This window comes from Gossypium raimondii, chromosome 6, assembly GCF_025698545.1.
Source record: "Gossypium raimondii isolate GPD5lz chromosome 6, ASM2569854v1, whole genome shotgun sequence".
Classification (NCBI taxonomy): Eukaryota; Viridiplantae; Streptophyta; class Magnoliopsida; order Malvales; family Malvaceae; genus Gossypium; species Gossypium raimondii.
In genome coordinates this window covers 53,045,774-53,064,456 of record NC_068570.1, presented here as the reverse complement: position 1 = coordinate 53,064,456, position 18,683 = coordinate 53,045,774, and the positions used below count along the sequence as shown (strand labels likewise).

At 31.9% G+C, this 18,683-nt stretch overlaps 1 protein-coding gene and 1 long non-coding RNA gene across 3 annotated transcripts; one reads left to right on the top strand and one right to left on the bottom strand.

Moving 5' to 3' along the window:
- The first annotated feature begins 369 nt into the window (after positions 1–369).
- On the top strand, positions 370–1,113 carry LOC105774363 (uncharacterized). The gene is made up of 2 exons (XR_001127330.2): positions 370–506; positions 828–1,113. It is a non-coding gene; the product is annotated as an uncharacterized LOC105774363 (long non-coding RNA).
- An 8,986-nt stretch (positions 1,114–10,099) lies between these two features.
- LOC105774362 (very-long-chain aldehyde decarbonylase CER1) lies at positions 10,100–15,849 on the bottom strand. 2 transcript variants are annotated; one of them, XM_012596849.2, is made up of 10 exons: positions 15,521–15,849; positions 15,189–15,412; positions 14,844–15,076; positions 14,261–14,480; positions 11,772–12,147; positions 11,553–11,660; positions 11,216–11,416; positions 10,926–11,027; positions 10,660–10,833; positions 10,100–10,534 (listed from the first exon to the last, which is right to left on the bottom strand). In XM_012596849.2, exons 1-10 carry the CDS (start codon positions 15,719–15,721, stop codon positions 10,358–10,360), a joined length of 2,016 nt encoding a protein of 671 aa, XP_012452303.1. In that variant the 5' UTR covers positions 15,722–15,849; the 3' UTR covers positions 10,100–10,357. The 2 variants fall into 2 exon arrangements, with proteins under 2 accessions (XP_012452303.1, XP_052488468.1); XM_052632508.1 differs by having other exon boundaries at positions 15,189–15,384; positions 15,521–15,844.
- Between the last annotated feature and the right edge of the window lie 2,834 nt (positions 15,850–18,683).

Sequence of the window (18,683 nt, the reverse complement as noted above, 5' to 3'; positions counted from 1 at the left end):
AAATCAAGACTAAATTACAAGGAAAAAATAAAAATAAAGCGAAACGGAGGACCAGAGTGTAACGCGCGAATAACATGGGGGTCAGATGGGAAATACTCCCTTCCCTCAAAACGTGTCGTTTTTGCGCTGGTCAAAGTGAAACCACACCAAACATTCAGGACCGATTTAGAAAATTAAAAAGATCAGATTGAAACCCCTAAACAAATCAGAAGGGCCGATGGCGCAAATGTCCCCTCCAAGACCAAAACGCGCGGGTCTGGCCACGCTCGGGTCGGGTCATCGGGTATGGCCATAAGTCTATACGGCGCCATTTTAATAATCTGCCTAAAAAATAAAAAAACCCCTAAACTAACCTAATCTGCCATTTGAAAGAAAAAAAAAATAAAAAAAACTAAGCACTCTCTCCCTCTGCACCGCACGACGGTTCATCGCCTTCTTCGAAGACTCCCCGAACCTTGCCCCAGACTCCGATGACGACGGAGAGAGAGCCAAGATTGCACTGCCAGGTACGAGTTCTAACTCTTCTTTTTCTTTTATTTGCTTTGCTTATGTATAAAAAACGAATCAAAAAGAAAAATGAAAAGAGAAAAAACAAAAGACAAAATTTCAGATTTTTACCTTTAGAATCACTCTTTTTTGATCTTTTGTTTTTTATTTCTTAAAATGTGTATCCCTTACAACGTTTGTATTGGCTCCTTTATAGCCCCAAATTACAGAAAATCAAAAATAAAAAAAATCCTCCCTCGAATCCCTCTTTTTTTCTTATTTTCTGCTATTTTTGCTGTCGTTTTCTACCTTTTCTGCTTTGTTGCGTTCGTTGTGTGCAGGTGTACGGGCGTACAAGGGCCAGCTGGGACGTGGCGCAGCTCGTGTGAGGCATCGTGCGTGGTGGGCACGCGAGGAGGCGTGCGGCGCTGGGGCTGGGTAGAGGCAGGAGCGGCGCCCTAAGGTTTGCTGAAATGTTTATGTTGTGGGCCATTTGGGCTGAGTCGGGTTTTGGGCCATAGGTTTAATTGGGTCTGTAATCTGGGCTTAATGGGTTGTGTTTAGTTTGGGTCGTATTGAGCCCAGTGTAAATGGACATTTAAAATGGACTGTTTTTTTATTGGTTTATTTTTTGTGTATTTATTTCTGATTTGGGCTGGGCAAATTTGGGCCATTACAGAGGTAAGTGTTGAAGGCCAATTTAAGTTCCAAGTGGCAGTTATTTTGGATGGTAATATGGATAGAAAACAACTTAATATGGATGGCAATTAACTTATGATCTTTGGTGGCTAAGGAATTATACTTATATTCTATTTCTAATTATTTTAAGGTAAACATTTTCGTTAACCTTCTTAAATAAGGATGGTTCTTGTTTTGATTATTTTTATTTTGTTAACTTTATCACTTCAACGTTAAAATGGTAACAAAAGATTATTAAACTGTGCATTTCCACGTATTATTTTGAGTGATCAAAATAGAAACGACTTCTATTTAGAGTGATTAATGGATGATTTATCCTAAATTTAGATTGACCGAAATAGAAGCGACTCCTATTTAGAGTGACCAAAATATGAAATGCACAGCCATGTATTTTGTTACTATTTAATGGTTGATCAATTTTTTTTTCGAGTGACCAAATTAATAAAAATATTTTGAATGATCAAAATAGAAACGACCCTATTTAAAGTAATTATCATGATAATTTACCAAATCTAAGTGAAGCGGTATTATCTTAATATAAAAACTCTAATAAAAATCATATATAATTGGTATTATCTTAATATAAAAACTCTAATAAAAATCCTATATAATTAAACTAAATAATAATGCTAATACATGTCAACACAACACACACGCACTATTCATGCTAATTTTCAAAAAAAAAAAAAGGAAGAAGAAGTTAGTTACGTGCCCGATTAAAACTTAAAAATCAATTTAATCTATAAAAAGAAAATCAAAATTCAATTTACTATTAAAATTTAACAAAAAAAATTCAAATAAGTCCATGATCTATAAAAAAAAAAAACTAAAAATCTAAATTTTATTCTTTCATCTGAAATTTCTAAAATATTTTATCTTACCAATATTATAAGCCCATGATCTATAAATGTGACAACCTACACCCGACCTGGTCGTCAGATTCGAGTATGTAACATCACATTACGTTGTCAAAGCAACTTAGACTATTTCAATATAATTTCACCATATTTAATTCACATTTACCAATATATAACAAATAAATCATTTAACAAAATCATTCATATGCATTTATAAGGTTTAAGATCTTATTTCATCTTATTATCGGGTCATGCTAAGTCAAAATCGGAGTTAGGACACAAATCCAAACTCACTTGTCAAAGTTCCAGGTTATGTCTCGAGACAAGTCATAAATTATTTTAGAAATTTTAGCTTCAATGTTTACTTGTCTCGAGACACAAAAGAGTGCATATCGAGGCAAGGTCCTTTATGTCTCGAGACTAGGTCTCGAGATCAACCTTCCTTGTTTTCTTATTTTTGCTTCGATTTTGGATGTCTCAAGATAAGGGGTTTTTGTCTAGAGACCCGGAGCAGGGCAATATCTATTCATCTTTGATGTAACTCTCTCTTAAGACAAAGACCACTTGTCTTGAGACCTAAGATCAATTGTGTTGCATTAGAATAATAATTAATGGACTAATAAAACTTTCACAAGGGAAGTTTTGCATATTACTTTAGAAGTTTCTAAATAATACGGTAACCCAAAACATGACTATTGTTTAGAATATACCAAGTTTAAAAGTTGGAAATCTGAGAAAGAAGAGTCTAAATTAAGACTTTCTCTTTGGATTTTGTTGTCAAAAACATTGACTGAACAAAATGACGAGATGTCGTGTTGGTGATAAGGCTTCAATAGACGGGCAAGCGATGTTCATCAAGTAATAAGAAGATGTTTCCGTGGAGAAAAAAAATTCTTCATTTGTGCATAAGCATTTGGTATGACACCTTGGGAATGGGGTAAAAGACCAAAGAGCTTCACATTCTGTATCCTTGAATGATGATAGGAGAAGATTGAGAAAAAGCCAATTTTTTCTACCCTTGGGTTACAACGGGAGAAAGATGGTACAAATGTTGCATCCCAGTGGATTGAACTTTGAAGTTCACCGTGGGGGGCAATTTGATTAAGTATCTTTTTGAGATGCTAGCCGAGCAAGAAGGCGTTGTAGCACGCCAGTGATAAAATCTTGATAAACTTTGAGTAATGACAACCTAAGCGGGATTATTCTCGAAAAAATGATATTCTACATTCATTCAAATGTCATTCATACACGTCTAGTTATGAGCATTTGATTCATTTTGATCATGACATCCTAATCACTAGGCATAATTAGGTTCATCAATTGAATTATACAGGTCATGTTCCCCAGAGAACAAACCGGTGAAACCTCAACTTTATCTCATTGAGCAGCATTGGAGTAGTTTGAAAATGGCAAATCTTTTCTTCCTGTATTGGCAGCGAAGTAGATTGAAGACCCCAGCCTTATCTCCCTGAGCAGCAATGGAGTAGGTTGAAGATAGCAGATCTTGTCTTCCTGTATTGGCAGTGAAGTAGATCGAAGATACCAGCCTTGTTTCCCTGAGCAGTAGTGGAGTAAGTTTTAAATAACAGATTTTGCCTTCCTGTACTGGCAGCGAAGCTGATCGAAGACACCAGTTTTATCGCCTTGACGTTGCAATGGAATAGATTGAAGCCATAACGTTGAATCTTACTTCCCTGGCGTTGCAGCAGAGCAGATTGAAGCCACGACGGTAATCTTATCTCCCTGGCGTTAATACTTGGATTACCTAAAGTGGAGCGGATTAAAGCTGTGGGCAGCGAATCCTATCTCTTTGGCATTACAATTAAAAAGATTGAAGCCACAAAGACGAATCTTACTTCCTTGGCGGTGTAGTGGAACAGATTGAAGTCACGACGGCGGATCTGGTTTCCCCGATATTGCAATTAAAAAGATTGAAGCCACAATGGCGAATCTTACTTCCTCGGCAGTGTAGTAGAAACAGATTGAAGCCACGATGGTGGATCTGGTTTCCCCGACATTGTGATTAAAAAGGTTGAAGCCACAACGGCGAATCTTACTTCCTTAGCGGTGCAGTAGAGCAGATTGAAGCTGCGACGGCTAATCTAATTTCCTTGACATTGCAATTAAAAAGATTGAAGACACAACGGCGAATTTTACTTCCTTGAAGTGTAGTGGAACATATTGAAGCTACGACGGCGAATCTTGTTTCCCCGACATTACAGTCAAACAGATTGAAGATGGCGAATCTTATCTCCTTGAAGATGCAGCGGAGCAGATTGAGGCCAATAATCCTATCTCCCTGAAGTTGCAGTGGAGCAGATTGAGGATAACAAGTCTGATCTCCTTGAAGTTGTAGCAGAAGTAGACTGAAGATAATAAATCCTATCTCCCTGAAGTTGCAGTGGAGCGGATCAAAATGATAGATCTTATCTCTCTGAAGTTGCAGAGAGCAGATCGCATCCAGTCTTATCTCCCTGAAGTTACAGTGGAGCAGACAAAATAAACCAATCCTATCTCCCTGAAGTTGCAGTGGAGCGGATTAAAACTTTAGATCTTATCTCTCTGAAGTTGCAGAGAGCAGATCGCATCCCGTCTTATCTCCCTGAAGTTGCAGTGGAGCAGACAAAATAAATCAATCCCATCTCCTTGAAGTTGCAGTGGAGCGGATTAAAGCCACAGATCTTATCTCTCTGAAGTTACAAAGAGCAGATCGCATCAAACTTATCTTTAAAGTTGCAGCATAATTAGTTGAAGTTACAAGTCTTATCTTCCTGAAGTTGCAGTGGAGCAGACTAAAGATAGCAAATTTTATTTCTTGAGAAGCTACAAGGTAAAAGTCCTATCTCCCTGACGTTGCAGTGGAGTGGATCAAAGACCAAGTCTTATACCTCTGAAGATGCAGTAAGATGGAATGAGGCTACTTGAAGAAGAGGAACACCAAGATCCAGCATGACCAGACAAAATTGGTCATTTTTAAAGTCTTTGCTCCATTCCCGTTGTACAACAACGAGCAAAGAAGGGCAACTGTAATGCCCAATTTTTGCCCGGGCCCATACATGAATAGACATCAAAAAAATAATAAAACCATAAACACCAAATTAAAACTAAACCTAACCTAAAACCCAAATTACACCCGAGCCCACCTAGACTTAACCCTAGCCCAATCACAGAGTGGCCTAAAACACAAGTTTTCAAAGATCAGCAGATACCCTATGCGGCCTTCTTCCCAACCTTAGTGCCGCAGCAACTGTTTCTACGCACGAACACACAACAACCCTGTATGTCGCGCACGTCGCCCTCGCACAACCCACATACCCTAATCCAGTAGACCTGCAAACCACGAATAGCAAAAACAGTAGAAAATAAGAAAAATGTAAAAGGGGGGTTAGTTTTTATTTTCGGCTATAAAGCCAAATAAAATCTGTAAGTTTTTTTTTGGGGGGGGAGACAAATGTTGTATTGAAAAATACTGAAATACGAAAACAAAAGGAAAATAAATATTTTTTTTGAAGGTGATTAATTTGCTCCGTTTTTCTTTTTCTTTTTATTGTTTTTTTATTTTCCTACTTGTTTCTTAAAATACATAAGCGAAGAAAAGGAAAAAGAGAAGTATACTTACCTGCGTGGAGGAGACGACGGAGCCCCGTTTGCTCTACCCAAATTAGAGCTGGAGGGAGGCTTCAAACCCCTTGAGGTGGTTGCGGCGGCTAGGGGTTTGGGTTAAAGAAAACCTTAGCAGAGAATTTCCCTCCTCCCTCCCCTCTGTTCTTTAAAGAAAATGAAATAGAAATGTTTTTTTAAAAGGAAATTTTTGATTTTAATATTAAAGAAAAGCAGTGTCGTTTAAATGCCATGGATTTGCGTTTTTTTATTCCAATGGTCTATTTGCGCAACTGGTCCCCTATTTTTACAGTGTTTTTAAATTATTTTTTATTTCTCTTAAATTTTACAACATGTTTTATAATTGTTTCAATTTAATCCGTATTGCTGCACGGTGTTTTAGAGGGAGGGATTAATTTCCCTTTTGGTCCTCTACTGTTAATTGTGTGTTCTATTTGGGCCAATTACATTTTATTTATTTCAAATTTATCCCAAATTTCTGTTTTAAGTTTAAAATTAGTCATTTTTTTATTATTGCTATTAAATTAGTTAATTTCAATAGCTATTATTATTATTATACATATACACACGCATATTTTTTATAATATATATATTTTAAACTTTTGTAAACACGTGTACATATTTTATATATATATATTTATTATTTTATTTTCATAAACTTTTATATATATATATATATTTTATATATAACTTATTTAATGTATACATACATATTCATATTTTTTTATAATTTGCAATTTATATACATATCTATATACATTTTTTTCCTCACGAATATATATACATATATTTTTTTAAAACGTACATATATGTACATGCATACATTCTTATAATATGTATATACGTACCTTTTTTAGAATTATTATAAGTTTTTTTTGTATTTCATGCTTTTTATATATATATATATACTTATACACGTGTTTTAATATATGCATATACATATTTTCAAAATTCATTTATATATTATACTTATATATATACATTTATAATTCTTATTAAAGTATTTGCTTCTTGTTGCATATTAACGCTTTATCATACTTTTAAAGAAAATATGTTTGATTTCGCTAAAGCATTAAAACCATTTTTGTTCAAAGGCTTTCAAGATTGTAATATTCGATATTTGGGATTTTTGAGAAGATTGAGCCCTAACGTATTGGGTTCCAATTTTCCTAATTAACCCTAAATAATCGAGAATACTTTTTTTCAAAACGTATAAATAAAAGTCATTTCGGGAATTCAACATGTTATGTCTGAACGCATTGGGTATAATATATTGTTTTCTCGAGATGAAGATTTTCCTAAAAGAATAAAGGTAATATTCAATGTTTTGGGATTCTGAGAAATTGTACCCTAACGTATTGGGTCTCGATTTCTTCATCTGACTTAAATAATTGAATATCCTTTTAAATTTTATCGCTTAAGTTTTTTGGACAAGCTCATTCTTGAGAATATGAAATATCATGCCCTAACGCATTGGGTATGACCTTTTTTTTTTCTCTGGATGAGAGGGTTCTAACATATAATTTGATTTATACAAGTTTTTAAATACAATGATCGTATTTTAAAATATTTTCAAACTTCTTACACTAAGGCATTAAACAATCGATTCGGTGCCAGTTTTGGGCGTTACGAGGGTGCCAATCCTTCCTCGTGCGTAACTGACTCCCGAACATGTTTTCCCAAATTTCGCAGACCAAAATTGTTTTCAAGGTGAGCTGATCACACCTCAATAAAGGATCGGTGGTGACTCCAATTTTTGTTTTTAAAGTCTGCAACTAGAATTTTTGTTTTTTTTCAAAAAATGGTTTCGACATAAACATTTTTATCTCATTTTAGTTTCACATATATATAATAAGTAGTGTTACATTTTTAATCCTTATTATCAAATTCAAGTATCTTATTACAAATCACATTCAATTAGTTTATTTGGCTCTTATAAACTGACTCAGATTAAAGGACAGATACACGGATCAATCCACCAACGCACACCAGTATACACACCGAAGTGCTAGTCAGGCATAACCAACACAACATGCATAAAGCACTTAATATAACATGCACGAGGCTGTGACTATAACACACATATAGCGCTGAATGTAACACGTACAAGACGCTAAATATAACACGCGTAAAGTGTTGAAACTCCCACCTATCAGATGGACCCTATGACATGCCAACTATACCTGTGACTCTATCCAACGACGTTAACATGACAAAGGCCATATATCATCAAACAAGCATCTGTGCATACGAATCACATATCAACAATCACAAATCACTTACTCAGGTATATGTACCTTTCATTATTAATTTCCATAATTATGTTGATAGTTTGCTATTTCTGATCACTTAACAAGTCAAACAAATACATTTAGATATTTAACGAACTCGAATTATAAGAACACAAACCATATTAGCTATTTGTCTACGATTTTGCCTTTCCTTTTGTTTTTCGACATCTTGACATCCTCTTTAGCTATGCGAGGTAAGTTTTGATAAAAAAAATCAATTAATCACACAGTTCAAATACAAATCAATACATAATATACATGAAATCATTTTATTCGATTTAGTCTCTATATACCCAAATATCTGAAACACTCGTTTTTCACAATTTACCTAATCGAAATTAAATCCGACTTAATACATATAGTACAGGGACCTCCTACAATTTAGTCCTTAGCAATCGATTATTTATCAATTGATTCAAACTAAATTCTTTAATTCCTATTAAATATCTAACATATTTTCCATCACTTAACTAAATCCTTGCATGTATTCAAGCTATTTATATCAAAATTTGAAATTTTCTAACAATGAAAACCTAACTCAAAGCTTATTAATTTCATAGATTTATGATACGGGCTTCTAAAATCTAACATTATTAATCAACAATTTTTTTAAAATTAAAGAAAACAGCTCACCTATCCTTCTAATTGCAACTACCACAATGGAGGAAATGAAATGAATTTTTTTTTCTTTATTTAATGGATGGTGAAAGAGGGAACGAATGAGCTTCATATTTTTCTCCCTCCCGCTATCAAAGCATTTATATGTATATATAGAGAGAGGGGTAATTAACAAGTTAATTAAGTTAATTAAGTCACTAATCAAATGATTAAATTAACTTAATATTCACTTAGTGGAAAATGATGACACTCCACTTAGTTAAGCACTAACATGAAATTAAAATGGTTTAATTGCTAATTAACCTTTTTAATTTCTATTTAAGGAACTTATGAATTTAAAATCTCTTTCCTTTCACTTTAGTCATTAATCAATTTAGTCCTTATGCTATTTTTATTAACCAATTCAGTTCAATTACATTCACTCATTTGACCTTTCCGATGCGTTTTTGACATGTAATTATTTTAATTTAATTATCTACTAATTCTATTCAATAAACTTGTCCTAAATCGAATTTTCTGATACTGTTAAAAACCACATCATTACAATAAAATATTCAAAAAAATTAATTGAATTTATCTCGATTCAACATGAAATTCGAAATTGAAAATTTTAGGGCGTTCTAGAACAAGCCTCTTGTGCATATATGTCTAACGACTTGTTTAGGTTAAAAGGTATAAACTATAGAGCACATTTATTTGTCCGATTAGGAATTGTGTTTTTTAGTGCAAAAATTGTGAGTAAACTGAATTGTGTTCATTAAGTTACATGTAAGAAAAAAAAATCTTATCATCTATGTGATAATAGAATGTCGATAATGTCAATGTATCGTAAAGAAAGAATGAAAAATAGAACACATAAATTTTACGTAGAAACCCTTTCGGGAAAAAACCACAGGTAGAGGAGAAGAAAATTTACTATGTCGAATTCGAATGATACAAGAGGAGAGATGACTACGTCTATTTATAGGTTTGTAAAACCGTATTCTAGTCAATGTCAAATAGGAGTAATGCAGGAAGATTAAAACATCTTATCTAATCAACATCAAATAGAGATAGTATACTTCTATACGGATTTCATTTGTGCAGCCTGTATTTTTTTTATTGGCCTTCGCCCTCGTTGATTCCCGTATCTTGCCACTTATATTTTATTTTAACAAGAATTTAGGTCACATATCTTTCACAACTTATATGAATAGGTTTCGTAAAATTTTAAAATTATATAATTATTCTTTCATACATTAATTTAGTAAAACTTTATCCATAAATTATGTTAGAAAACTTTCTTGCAACAAAATTTATAAAAATATTTTAAAACTTTAAAACTTAATGTTTTAATGGTAAGTTAACAAATTATGTTTTAATTAGATGGAATTATTTTATTTTATGACATATTTAAATAGATAAAATTATTAATTTAAATTTAAATAATTTAAACAAAATTTTATATTTAAATTTATTAATGTTGAAGTCAATTAATATAATGTGAACTCTATTTTGAAATATTAATTAATCTAAGTTTAACTAAAATTAGATAACATAATTTTATTAATTTTAAATATTTAAAGGGTATTTAGATGTTTCATTTAGTAGTTAATTTGAAATTCATAGATGATATATGCAGAGTTTTAACTCTGAGATCTCCTAATACGAACTATGGAGGCATTGTAGAGGAACCTATAACTCGCTAGAGACTCGCATGATGAGTCCTAAGGATAATAGTATAGGTAAATTGCTTATACATAGAAAATATAGCACCAAGTAGATAGATAAATTGCCAAATGTGTTCTAGGATTTTGATTGAGTTGGGACCGTCAGAGGCTGAAATCCGTGCTTGAGGCATGCTTCCCAAACTTTGTCAATGTTAGAGATGGTGTAACCACATTCATGCTCCTCCCATCCTTCCAGAGCATGCAATATCCCAGCTATGCGCCATACGCTCATCACTCTCCTTGGCAACCAATTCTGCTACATGCATTCATGTTGTTACTCTTTAGGACATATATTTTAGCAGAGTAGAACAAAAGATTTTGAAACTTTTAATTAATTTTAGAGATAACGGGACATATGGAGTAAGTTTCAAGGCCAACCTCGCAAGAATCCACATTCTCAAGGGCCTTCGGAGCCTGCATTGCTGGTGTTGTGTGATAGAAGCAGTCTTTGCGCAAATTTTTCAGTGGAAATTGCGAAAAGGGAATAAATAGTGTTCCTTTATTTGCCTTTCTTTGCTCTTCTTCGGTCAAGTCATCTCCCACTAACCATACCTGCAACATATAAATAATTCATCATCACTTGTTAGCCATTTCAACTATTTTTATTTGGAAAGGCCTAGGTTTGAGGCATGAGACTTAATTACCTTGCAAGAGCTATAACTCTTTGAGATAACCAATTTACCCTCAGACTTGGTGCCTAGTGATTTATCAAGCTTCTCATATTCATCCTCACGCAATACAGTGACCTACAATGAATTAAAATTAAAGATTATGATATCATAAAAGAGGAAAATGATTACGAAAACAATGCAATAAGCAGTTAGAGCTTCAAATTTCCTTAGAAAAAGTTAGACAGTTGAGAATTTGGCAAGCTAGGCACTGCTTATTTATGTGGCTATCTAATTAATGAGTAAGCAATGGGATGGGATGGTACCTGAATACCCTTTTGGCATAGGGAAAAGGCGACTGCAAAAGCAACTTTAGTTAAGTTGCCTCTAAGAAGTACTTGGGTTGTTCCCTTTGGTATGCTATTTAGAAGAACTGCAACTGCCAAGCTGCTCCCATCCACTAATTTCACTTTAAGCTGGGGATGTTTCTTCACATACACCTCACCATATCTGTTTAGCTCTTTACCCTACATAGTGTTCATTTTACCATCATACTTCGTATTTTCTGTTAAAAATTATTTTTACCTTTTCTTTTAAAAAACATTTTTAATGTAATTTTCCCGCAATGGTGATTGATTTGTGGGAAGAGGGTGAAAAACTTGCCTGATTCATGAGGCCTAGACTCAACACACTAGTTCCTTTTTCCTCAGCCTCTAATACGGCTTCCTCAATCATGTTATTGATGGATTCCTTTTGCCATTTCAAGTGGTACTGAAAATTAATTGCAACACTGTTAACTACTAAGACTATGCATGTATGCATGTATTCATTTTTAGTATTTGGTTGCACCAACTCACTGCTGCACTAATAAAGCTTCCTTACCTGTTCTCTGAAATTGGGTATGGCCCATGTCTGTAATCTAAGTTGACGGAATCGGTTCCTTTCAACAACAAAAGTGCGACGATAAATCCTGGTAAGCATCATGAACCACAATGTAACAGGCCAGAGCAACCACAAGTACCAAGCTGATGAGTATGGTTTAGAGGCCAAGTAGGCAAATCCAACGCGGAGATGATAGATCGACTCAGGTGTGGTTAGGTGCATTAGATGCACCACGTTGGGCGTTTCCTCTTTTCTTTGGAGTGAAATTTCATACAAGGTATCCAAAGATTTGTCCACTGTGCCATAGATATAATCATAGATTGGCATAAACAATGAATAGTTGTTCCTGAACTGTGTGTGGTGCAACGAGTGAAACCTGCCCAAAAATTTAACATTATTTTTATGTATGTCAAATCATAAGTAGACATTTAAGAGTTGTTAAATTATATATGTTTTGCTTTAAAATAAGTTGTCAGTTTAAGAAAAAGGTTTGCATGAACCAGTTACTTCATGTATTATTTAATTATCACATATGATAGTCTAATAAATAATAGACTTTCTATATAAATGTGATTATGTAGCATGATTTAATTAAGGTGGCTTTTTTAAATGAAAGTGGTATGTTGATGTTATGTAATTGTTTTATACAATAATTTCTTGTGAGGCCTTGGTATAGTTGGGAAAGCTAGAGGCTGCGGGTCTTTTGAACCTTAGTTTGAGACTCACAATGTGTAATTATATGTGTGGGTTAATCCAATTAGCTGATTTTAGATTGGATTGTTCCAATTCTTAATTCGTTTGCGTTGTAATAATTTGATTCTTAATTCGTCAGGGAATAAAATCACATCCATGAGAAGTCAACTTAAAATCTAACTAAACTTAAAATCTTTTGTAAAAAATATTTTAATAAATTTATATGTATGTTATAGTTTTTTTAGCTTTCATGTTTATGATAATTTTTTCTTTAAAATATTTTAAATTAAATTCAATGTTAAATGGATTTTTGGCAATTTTAAAAGGTGTTTTAAGTATAAAAAATCATTTAAACTTTGTAAAACCATAATGGTGGAAATTAATATTTTGGTTAATAGTAGAAGTTATTGTGATAATTATTTTAACTTAAAATTATACGAAAGATTGGGAAAAATAGGAACATAAGTTAATAAAAAAAGGAAATATATGATATACGGAAATAAAATTAAAAAGTAAATAAATTATTGTATAATTTAAAATATAAAAATATAATATATTGTATTAATTATAAAATTTAAATTAAATCTATTAGGTGAATTTCATTATTAATCTTGTACCATGTGTAAGTTGTAGATTTAATCTATATTATTCAATTTGATCATTTTAGTATCTATATTTTTCGATTTTGGACTTTTAGTCATGGCTCAAATAGTAGTCATAAATCCATTAACTAAAATGATGTGGTTTTTATGTGAGTATTATATGAAAATAATAAGGTGATATGATATTACACATGTGGTAATATATTTGTTACATAAAGTTTTGAAAATAATAGAATATAACTTAATGAATTTAACGGTACTGTTAGGTGAGGACTAAAAATCTAAAATTCAAAAAATACAAAGATTAAAAATGATTAAAATTAGAGTGTGGAGACTAAATCCCTCTCGTACACCTAATATGACTATAGCAAATTTTGACCACTAAAAGGATCTCATTTCTTTTTCCAGACCTTTTTTATTGCCATTAATACCACGTGTTTTTTTTAGGTTAATATATATTTTACCCCCTAAACTTGTCTATTTTGTGCCTACTTGGTACCTAATTTTTTTAGGACCTAGTTCATACTAACTTTTATTCCATCACATAGTTCGATATTTCCAGGCTAACATTGTTAATATGTATTGATGTGATATTAGTAGTCAATTCGATAGTGACACATGATAATTTCTTAAAATATTACTAATTAAATATAAATAAAAAATTTTAAAATGATATAAATTAATAAAAAATATAAAATATTTTTCATATCAAAATAAATTTAGACAATATTTATTAATTTATTAATAAAAATATAAAATTTTTCAACATCAAGAATGATTCCAGGCTCATTCTTCATTGTTGATGTTAAATTTTTTGATATATTTTTTTAAAATTTATATATTTTTATGTTTTATTTATGTTTGACACATGATATTTTAAGAGGTTGTTATATGTCACCACCGAATTAGCTATAAGTTCCACATCAACACAAATTAATGATGTTCATGCAAAGGTATTATATTGTATAAAAGAAAGTAAATTTAGATACCAACTAGATAAAAAGAATGGTACAAACTAAATAGAAGTTGATAAACTAGGGGCAAAATATATATTAAGCATTTTTTTGTTAATGCATCTCCTTAAGAAGGAACAATTTACTCGCCGTGTCACGTGCTTGTAATTTTCATGATCCCAAAAGAGTTAAATGGTAGATAATGAAATTGATTATGAAGAGAGGGAGAGAGAGAACGTACGATGGAGTATACATTATGTACTTGAGAGGAGGGAAAATGGAGAAGACCCAGTTGGGGATGAGCTCAAAGTTGCAATGCCCCATGTTGTTCATTAAGTCGATGTAAGTGATGTAGCCAGCAATGGCGATGATGGATCCAGTTCCAGTAAACACAACTGTCGACACTGGTATTGCGAACAGTGCAAAGTATACTATGTGTTCTGCAAATGGATGTATCACAGCTGCAAAACGCACACTTATCATTCTTGATTATTTCTTTTCTCTTAACAAAAACTATATTATATATAATCAAACACTCATTATTACTAAATATAATTGCCCCCCCCCCCCCCCAAAACCAAATTACTATATTCATATTATATATTTATTTATACAACACTTGATCTCATCTCAGAACGTAAAAAGGGTTGATATGGTCCCAATATGAGGGTGTCCAGCAGTACTGAAACCCAAAAATAGCAACACAGCACTACACAAACCATTACTATTTATGCTTTTCACTATCATGTTGAACGTTAAGTTCGAGAAGCAGTTTTGGAAAATATTAATTAAGAAGTGGATACAGCACAGACAAAGCTGCTTACAAGTAATAGGCTCAGTGACAATGGAGGAATGATGATGAGAATGGTAGCGAGAGTAAAGATAATGATGGTGCAGAGCTCTATGAAACCAGTAGTAAAGGAACTCCACTGGACCGGCATGGAGCAGCATGGTTATAATCACACCATCCGTTCTCCATATAGGTATGTGTGAACCTCCTGGAAAGTATTTGTTGCCCAAGTAAAAAATGATTGCATTGAACAATATTTGATCATCCCTGCAATGTTCATGGTTCATCCCCAATCCAAACAAGTATACCCACTTTAAAAATTAATCAATTCTCGGAAACCAAAATTTAGCTTTATTTGTTACTTGGGCATATTAATTACCAGTTCCTTTCCCTGTCAACTTGGTCAAATTCGATACCCTTGTCCACAATCCTGTTGGTGCCTTTGGCAGTTCGATAACGAGAAAGGCTAATCCAAAGCTGGCTGTGCAACATTCTCCATAACATGAGTGGGAGTATCGTAAGGTTGAAAACATCCCACCCTTTTTCATCGCCAACTATAATCGAGTATATGCTCTCTGTGATCCAAGGAGCCAGAATTATGTACTGTAAATACCCATCCAACAACACAACATAGATGAATGAAAATGCATGAGAGAATTGACTCGATATGGGAGAAAATTAATATATAAAAAAGGAAAGAGACCATCTTACCTTAAAGCTTCCAAGAGGCTTCCATGGCCAGTCAGTGAGAATTCCTGGTTCAGAAGCCATGCTTTGGTGAACTACTAGTTTCGATGGATAGCTGCTAATAGCTTTGGAAGGGGATCTTATTACTAGAATGAAGCTGAGCTGCTTTGTTGTGTAGGGGGTGGTATATATAGTGCATTCAAGCTCTAATGTAGCCAGGTACATTAAAAATATTTCCAACCTACTCCTAACTAGAATAAATTCCTAAGACCTCTCATAGAAGTCGAAAAGTACCGATTTTAAACCAAAACTTTTAATAAACGTACAGTTTTTAAATCAATTAAATGAACATTTTCTTCTTCATTCCACCCTCCCATAAATAGCCCAACATTTACTCTTTGCATTTTCGAAGTGCCATGTTTGGTTTCTAATGCCATGTTTGGTTTCTAACTTTATTTTTGGTATATTTTCTTTTTAGAATAAATTATATTAGGATGAGATTAAAAATATAGTTTTAAGCACCAATAAAATAGTGTCACGTCATTAAATTTTAAAAATAATAAAGTATTATTATTCACTCATCCATATTTAATATATTCTTCATCTTAATTTAATTTTAATTAAATTACTTAAAATAATTAATTTTTAAATTATAAATAAACATATATATTTTTTACAAATTTTAATCATTTTAGTTTTTTCATAAGTTAATATTTTTATTTTTGTGCAACTAATTTTTTAAAAAAATAATTTTGTGCAATTTTTTCCATGTCATTAACACATAAAAAATAGAAATTTTCTTCTTGATAACATGCAGGAATACTGAAGGAAGATTTACCTTTAGGCTGTTAGCAAAAAAAAAAAAAAAAAGGATTTACCATTAGAAGATAAGAAATTCACTGGACATAAATGACAATAGGCCTTAACAAAGTGAGACACATCTCAAACAAAGATTCGAAAACTTAGAAGTGGTAGATGTTGGAAAAATTGTAATTTATAGGAACTTTGAGGCATACTCTCAATAAATAAAGGTGGAGAGTTGAATAATACAATGATGGTTTCATATTCTACTCCATGAGAACTTTACAATGGTATATCATATGCTCAAAATGGTTGAGTGATGAATGAGAAATTGATGCTCAAAGTAAGCTACTTAGAAATATTTGTTGAGGAAAAGTAAAAGCTTACATCCCACATTGGTTAAATACCAAGTGTGAGATGTGTATATATATGGGAACCCCCTTAAAAGGCAATTGATTGATTAAGTTTGAGATTTATTCCTGTTATTTAATAAGTTTTATTCGATTTTGTTTCCAAATTAAAAGTAAATAAAATTTGATTCGGGATTTATTCCTGCCGATCAACCGGGTTTTATTCAAATTTTTTATTTTATTTCCAAAAGGAATATTAAAATCAAATAAAATCTGTTTTGAGATTTATTCTAGCCTTTCAACAGACTTTATTTCATTTTGATTTTTTCCGAAACAGTATTAAAATTAAATAAAATATGTTTGAGATTTATTCCTACTATTCAACAAATTTTATTTCATTCTCGATTTTAATACCAAACGAGAAATTAAAATTAAATAATATCTGTTTCGAGATTTATTCCCGCCGTTTAACAAATTTTATTCGATTTTAATTTGGTTTCCAAATTAGAATTAAATTGTATAATTTGTTTCGGGATTTATTCCCGCCATTTAACAGATTCTATTCGATTTTGTTTTATTGTTCCCAAATTAGAATTAAATTGAATAATCTGTTTCGAGATTTATTCCCGTCAATTAACATATTTTATTCGATCTTGATTTTGTTTCTAAACGAAGACTTAATCAAATAATTCTGTTTCGGGATTTATTCCTACCGCTTAACTAGTTTTATTTAATTAAATAATTCTGTTTTGGGATTTATTTTGATTTTGTTTCCAAACAATATTTAATTAAATAATTTTGTTTGAGATTTAATCTCGTCATTCAATGTAATTGATTTTGATTTTGCTTCAGAATTTTAATTCTACAGTTTAAAAAAGTCAAAGGGAAATATAAATTGGAAATTAAATTTTCTATTTATTGTGGCCTTAATTGTGGCCTTAATTGTGGCTTTAAATTATGAAAGTTTAATTTGTATCTTCAAAATTGTGACATTAAAGGAAAAAAAATTTGTCAACAGTGAATTAAAAAGACAATATGAGAGTGCATGTCTAGGATTGGTTCTTTGAAAGACTTGGTATTTAAGCGTGTCAAGTGCACTAGGGGTGAGCATTCGATCAAATCGAATCGAATCGAATCAAAAATTTTCAAGTTAATCGAGTTTTTGAATCTCATTTTATCATCCTAACTTTATTTGAAGTTTTCTCGAATCGAGTCGAGTGAGATGGAATTCGAATCGAATCGAATCAAATATATTTGTTCGAGTTAAATTTTAAAAAATAATTTTGAGTCCTTGTAACTATTGTCACCCATCGTAATAAAATTTGTCCACCTTAATCAATTTTTTTATTAACTTTCATCACCTCATAATTTATTTATTAATTTTTTATATATTGATTAGCTTCTTTGCTTGCTTAGTTGTTTCAATTATCTTTAGATTCTTGTCACTATGTCTTTTGGAATTAAATAATATATTAAATGTAAAAATATGATTTTTAATAAAAGTTATTTTAAAATAAAATGTGAAATTGATACCAATATAAAATTTTAACACGAATATTTTATGGCATAATTAATAATTCAATTTTAATATAAATATTCAATATAACTAAACAATTCAATAATATAAATAATATAAAATGTGAAATTTAATTTAATAATATAAATAGTAGATATAAATAAAATTATTACTATTTATGTTTAGCGATTTTTTGGATAATTTTGATTTTTATTTGAGAGTAAAGGGTGAGAAGTAAAACTTTAGGGGAAAATAAAAGTTTTGGGGAATAAAAGTTTGAGGAAAGTAAATAGGGGAGTAAAATTTTGGAGGAAAATATTAAAAAAATTGGAGGGGGGAGGGTTTGGGGTAGATGGGAGGTGGGATGGGAAGGGAATAAAAGTTTTAGGGGAAAAGTGGGAGGAAGCAAAAATTGTGGGGGAAAATAAAATGTTTTGAGGGTTTTTTGGAGTAAAATTTTGAGAAAAAGTAAATGGGAGAGTAAAATTTTGGTGGGAAATGGATTTTGGGTAGATTGGGG

What these genes read in the sequence shown, in the direction of transcription:
- LOC105774362 (XM_012596849.2), bottom strand. Translation starts at nt 15,721, where the DNA reads ATGTACCTGGCTACATTAGAGCTTGAATGCACTATATATACCACCCCC. An exon ending in TACCCAATTTCAGAGAACAG is followed by an intron (nt 11,661 to 11,771) that starts GTAAGGAAGCTT and finishes ATTAATTTTCAG; the next exon opens with TACCACTTGAAATGGCAAAA. An exon ending in GTCTAGGCCTCATGAATCAG is followed by an intron (nt 11,417 to 11,552) that starts GCAAGTTTTTCA and finishes AACACTATGTAG; the next exon opens with GGTAAAGAGCTAAACAGATA.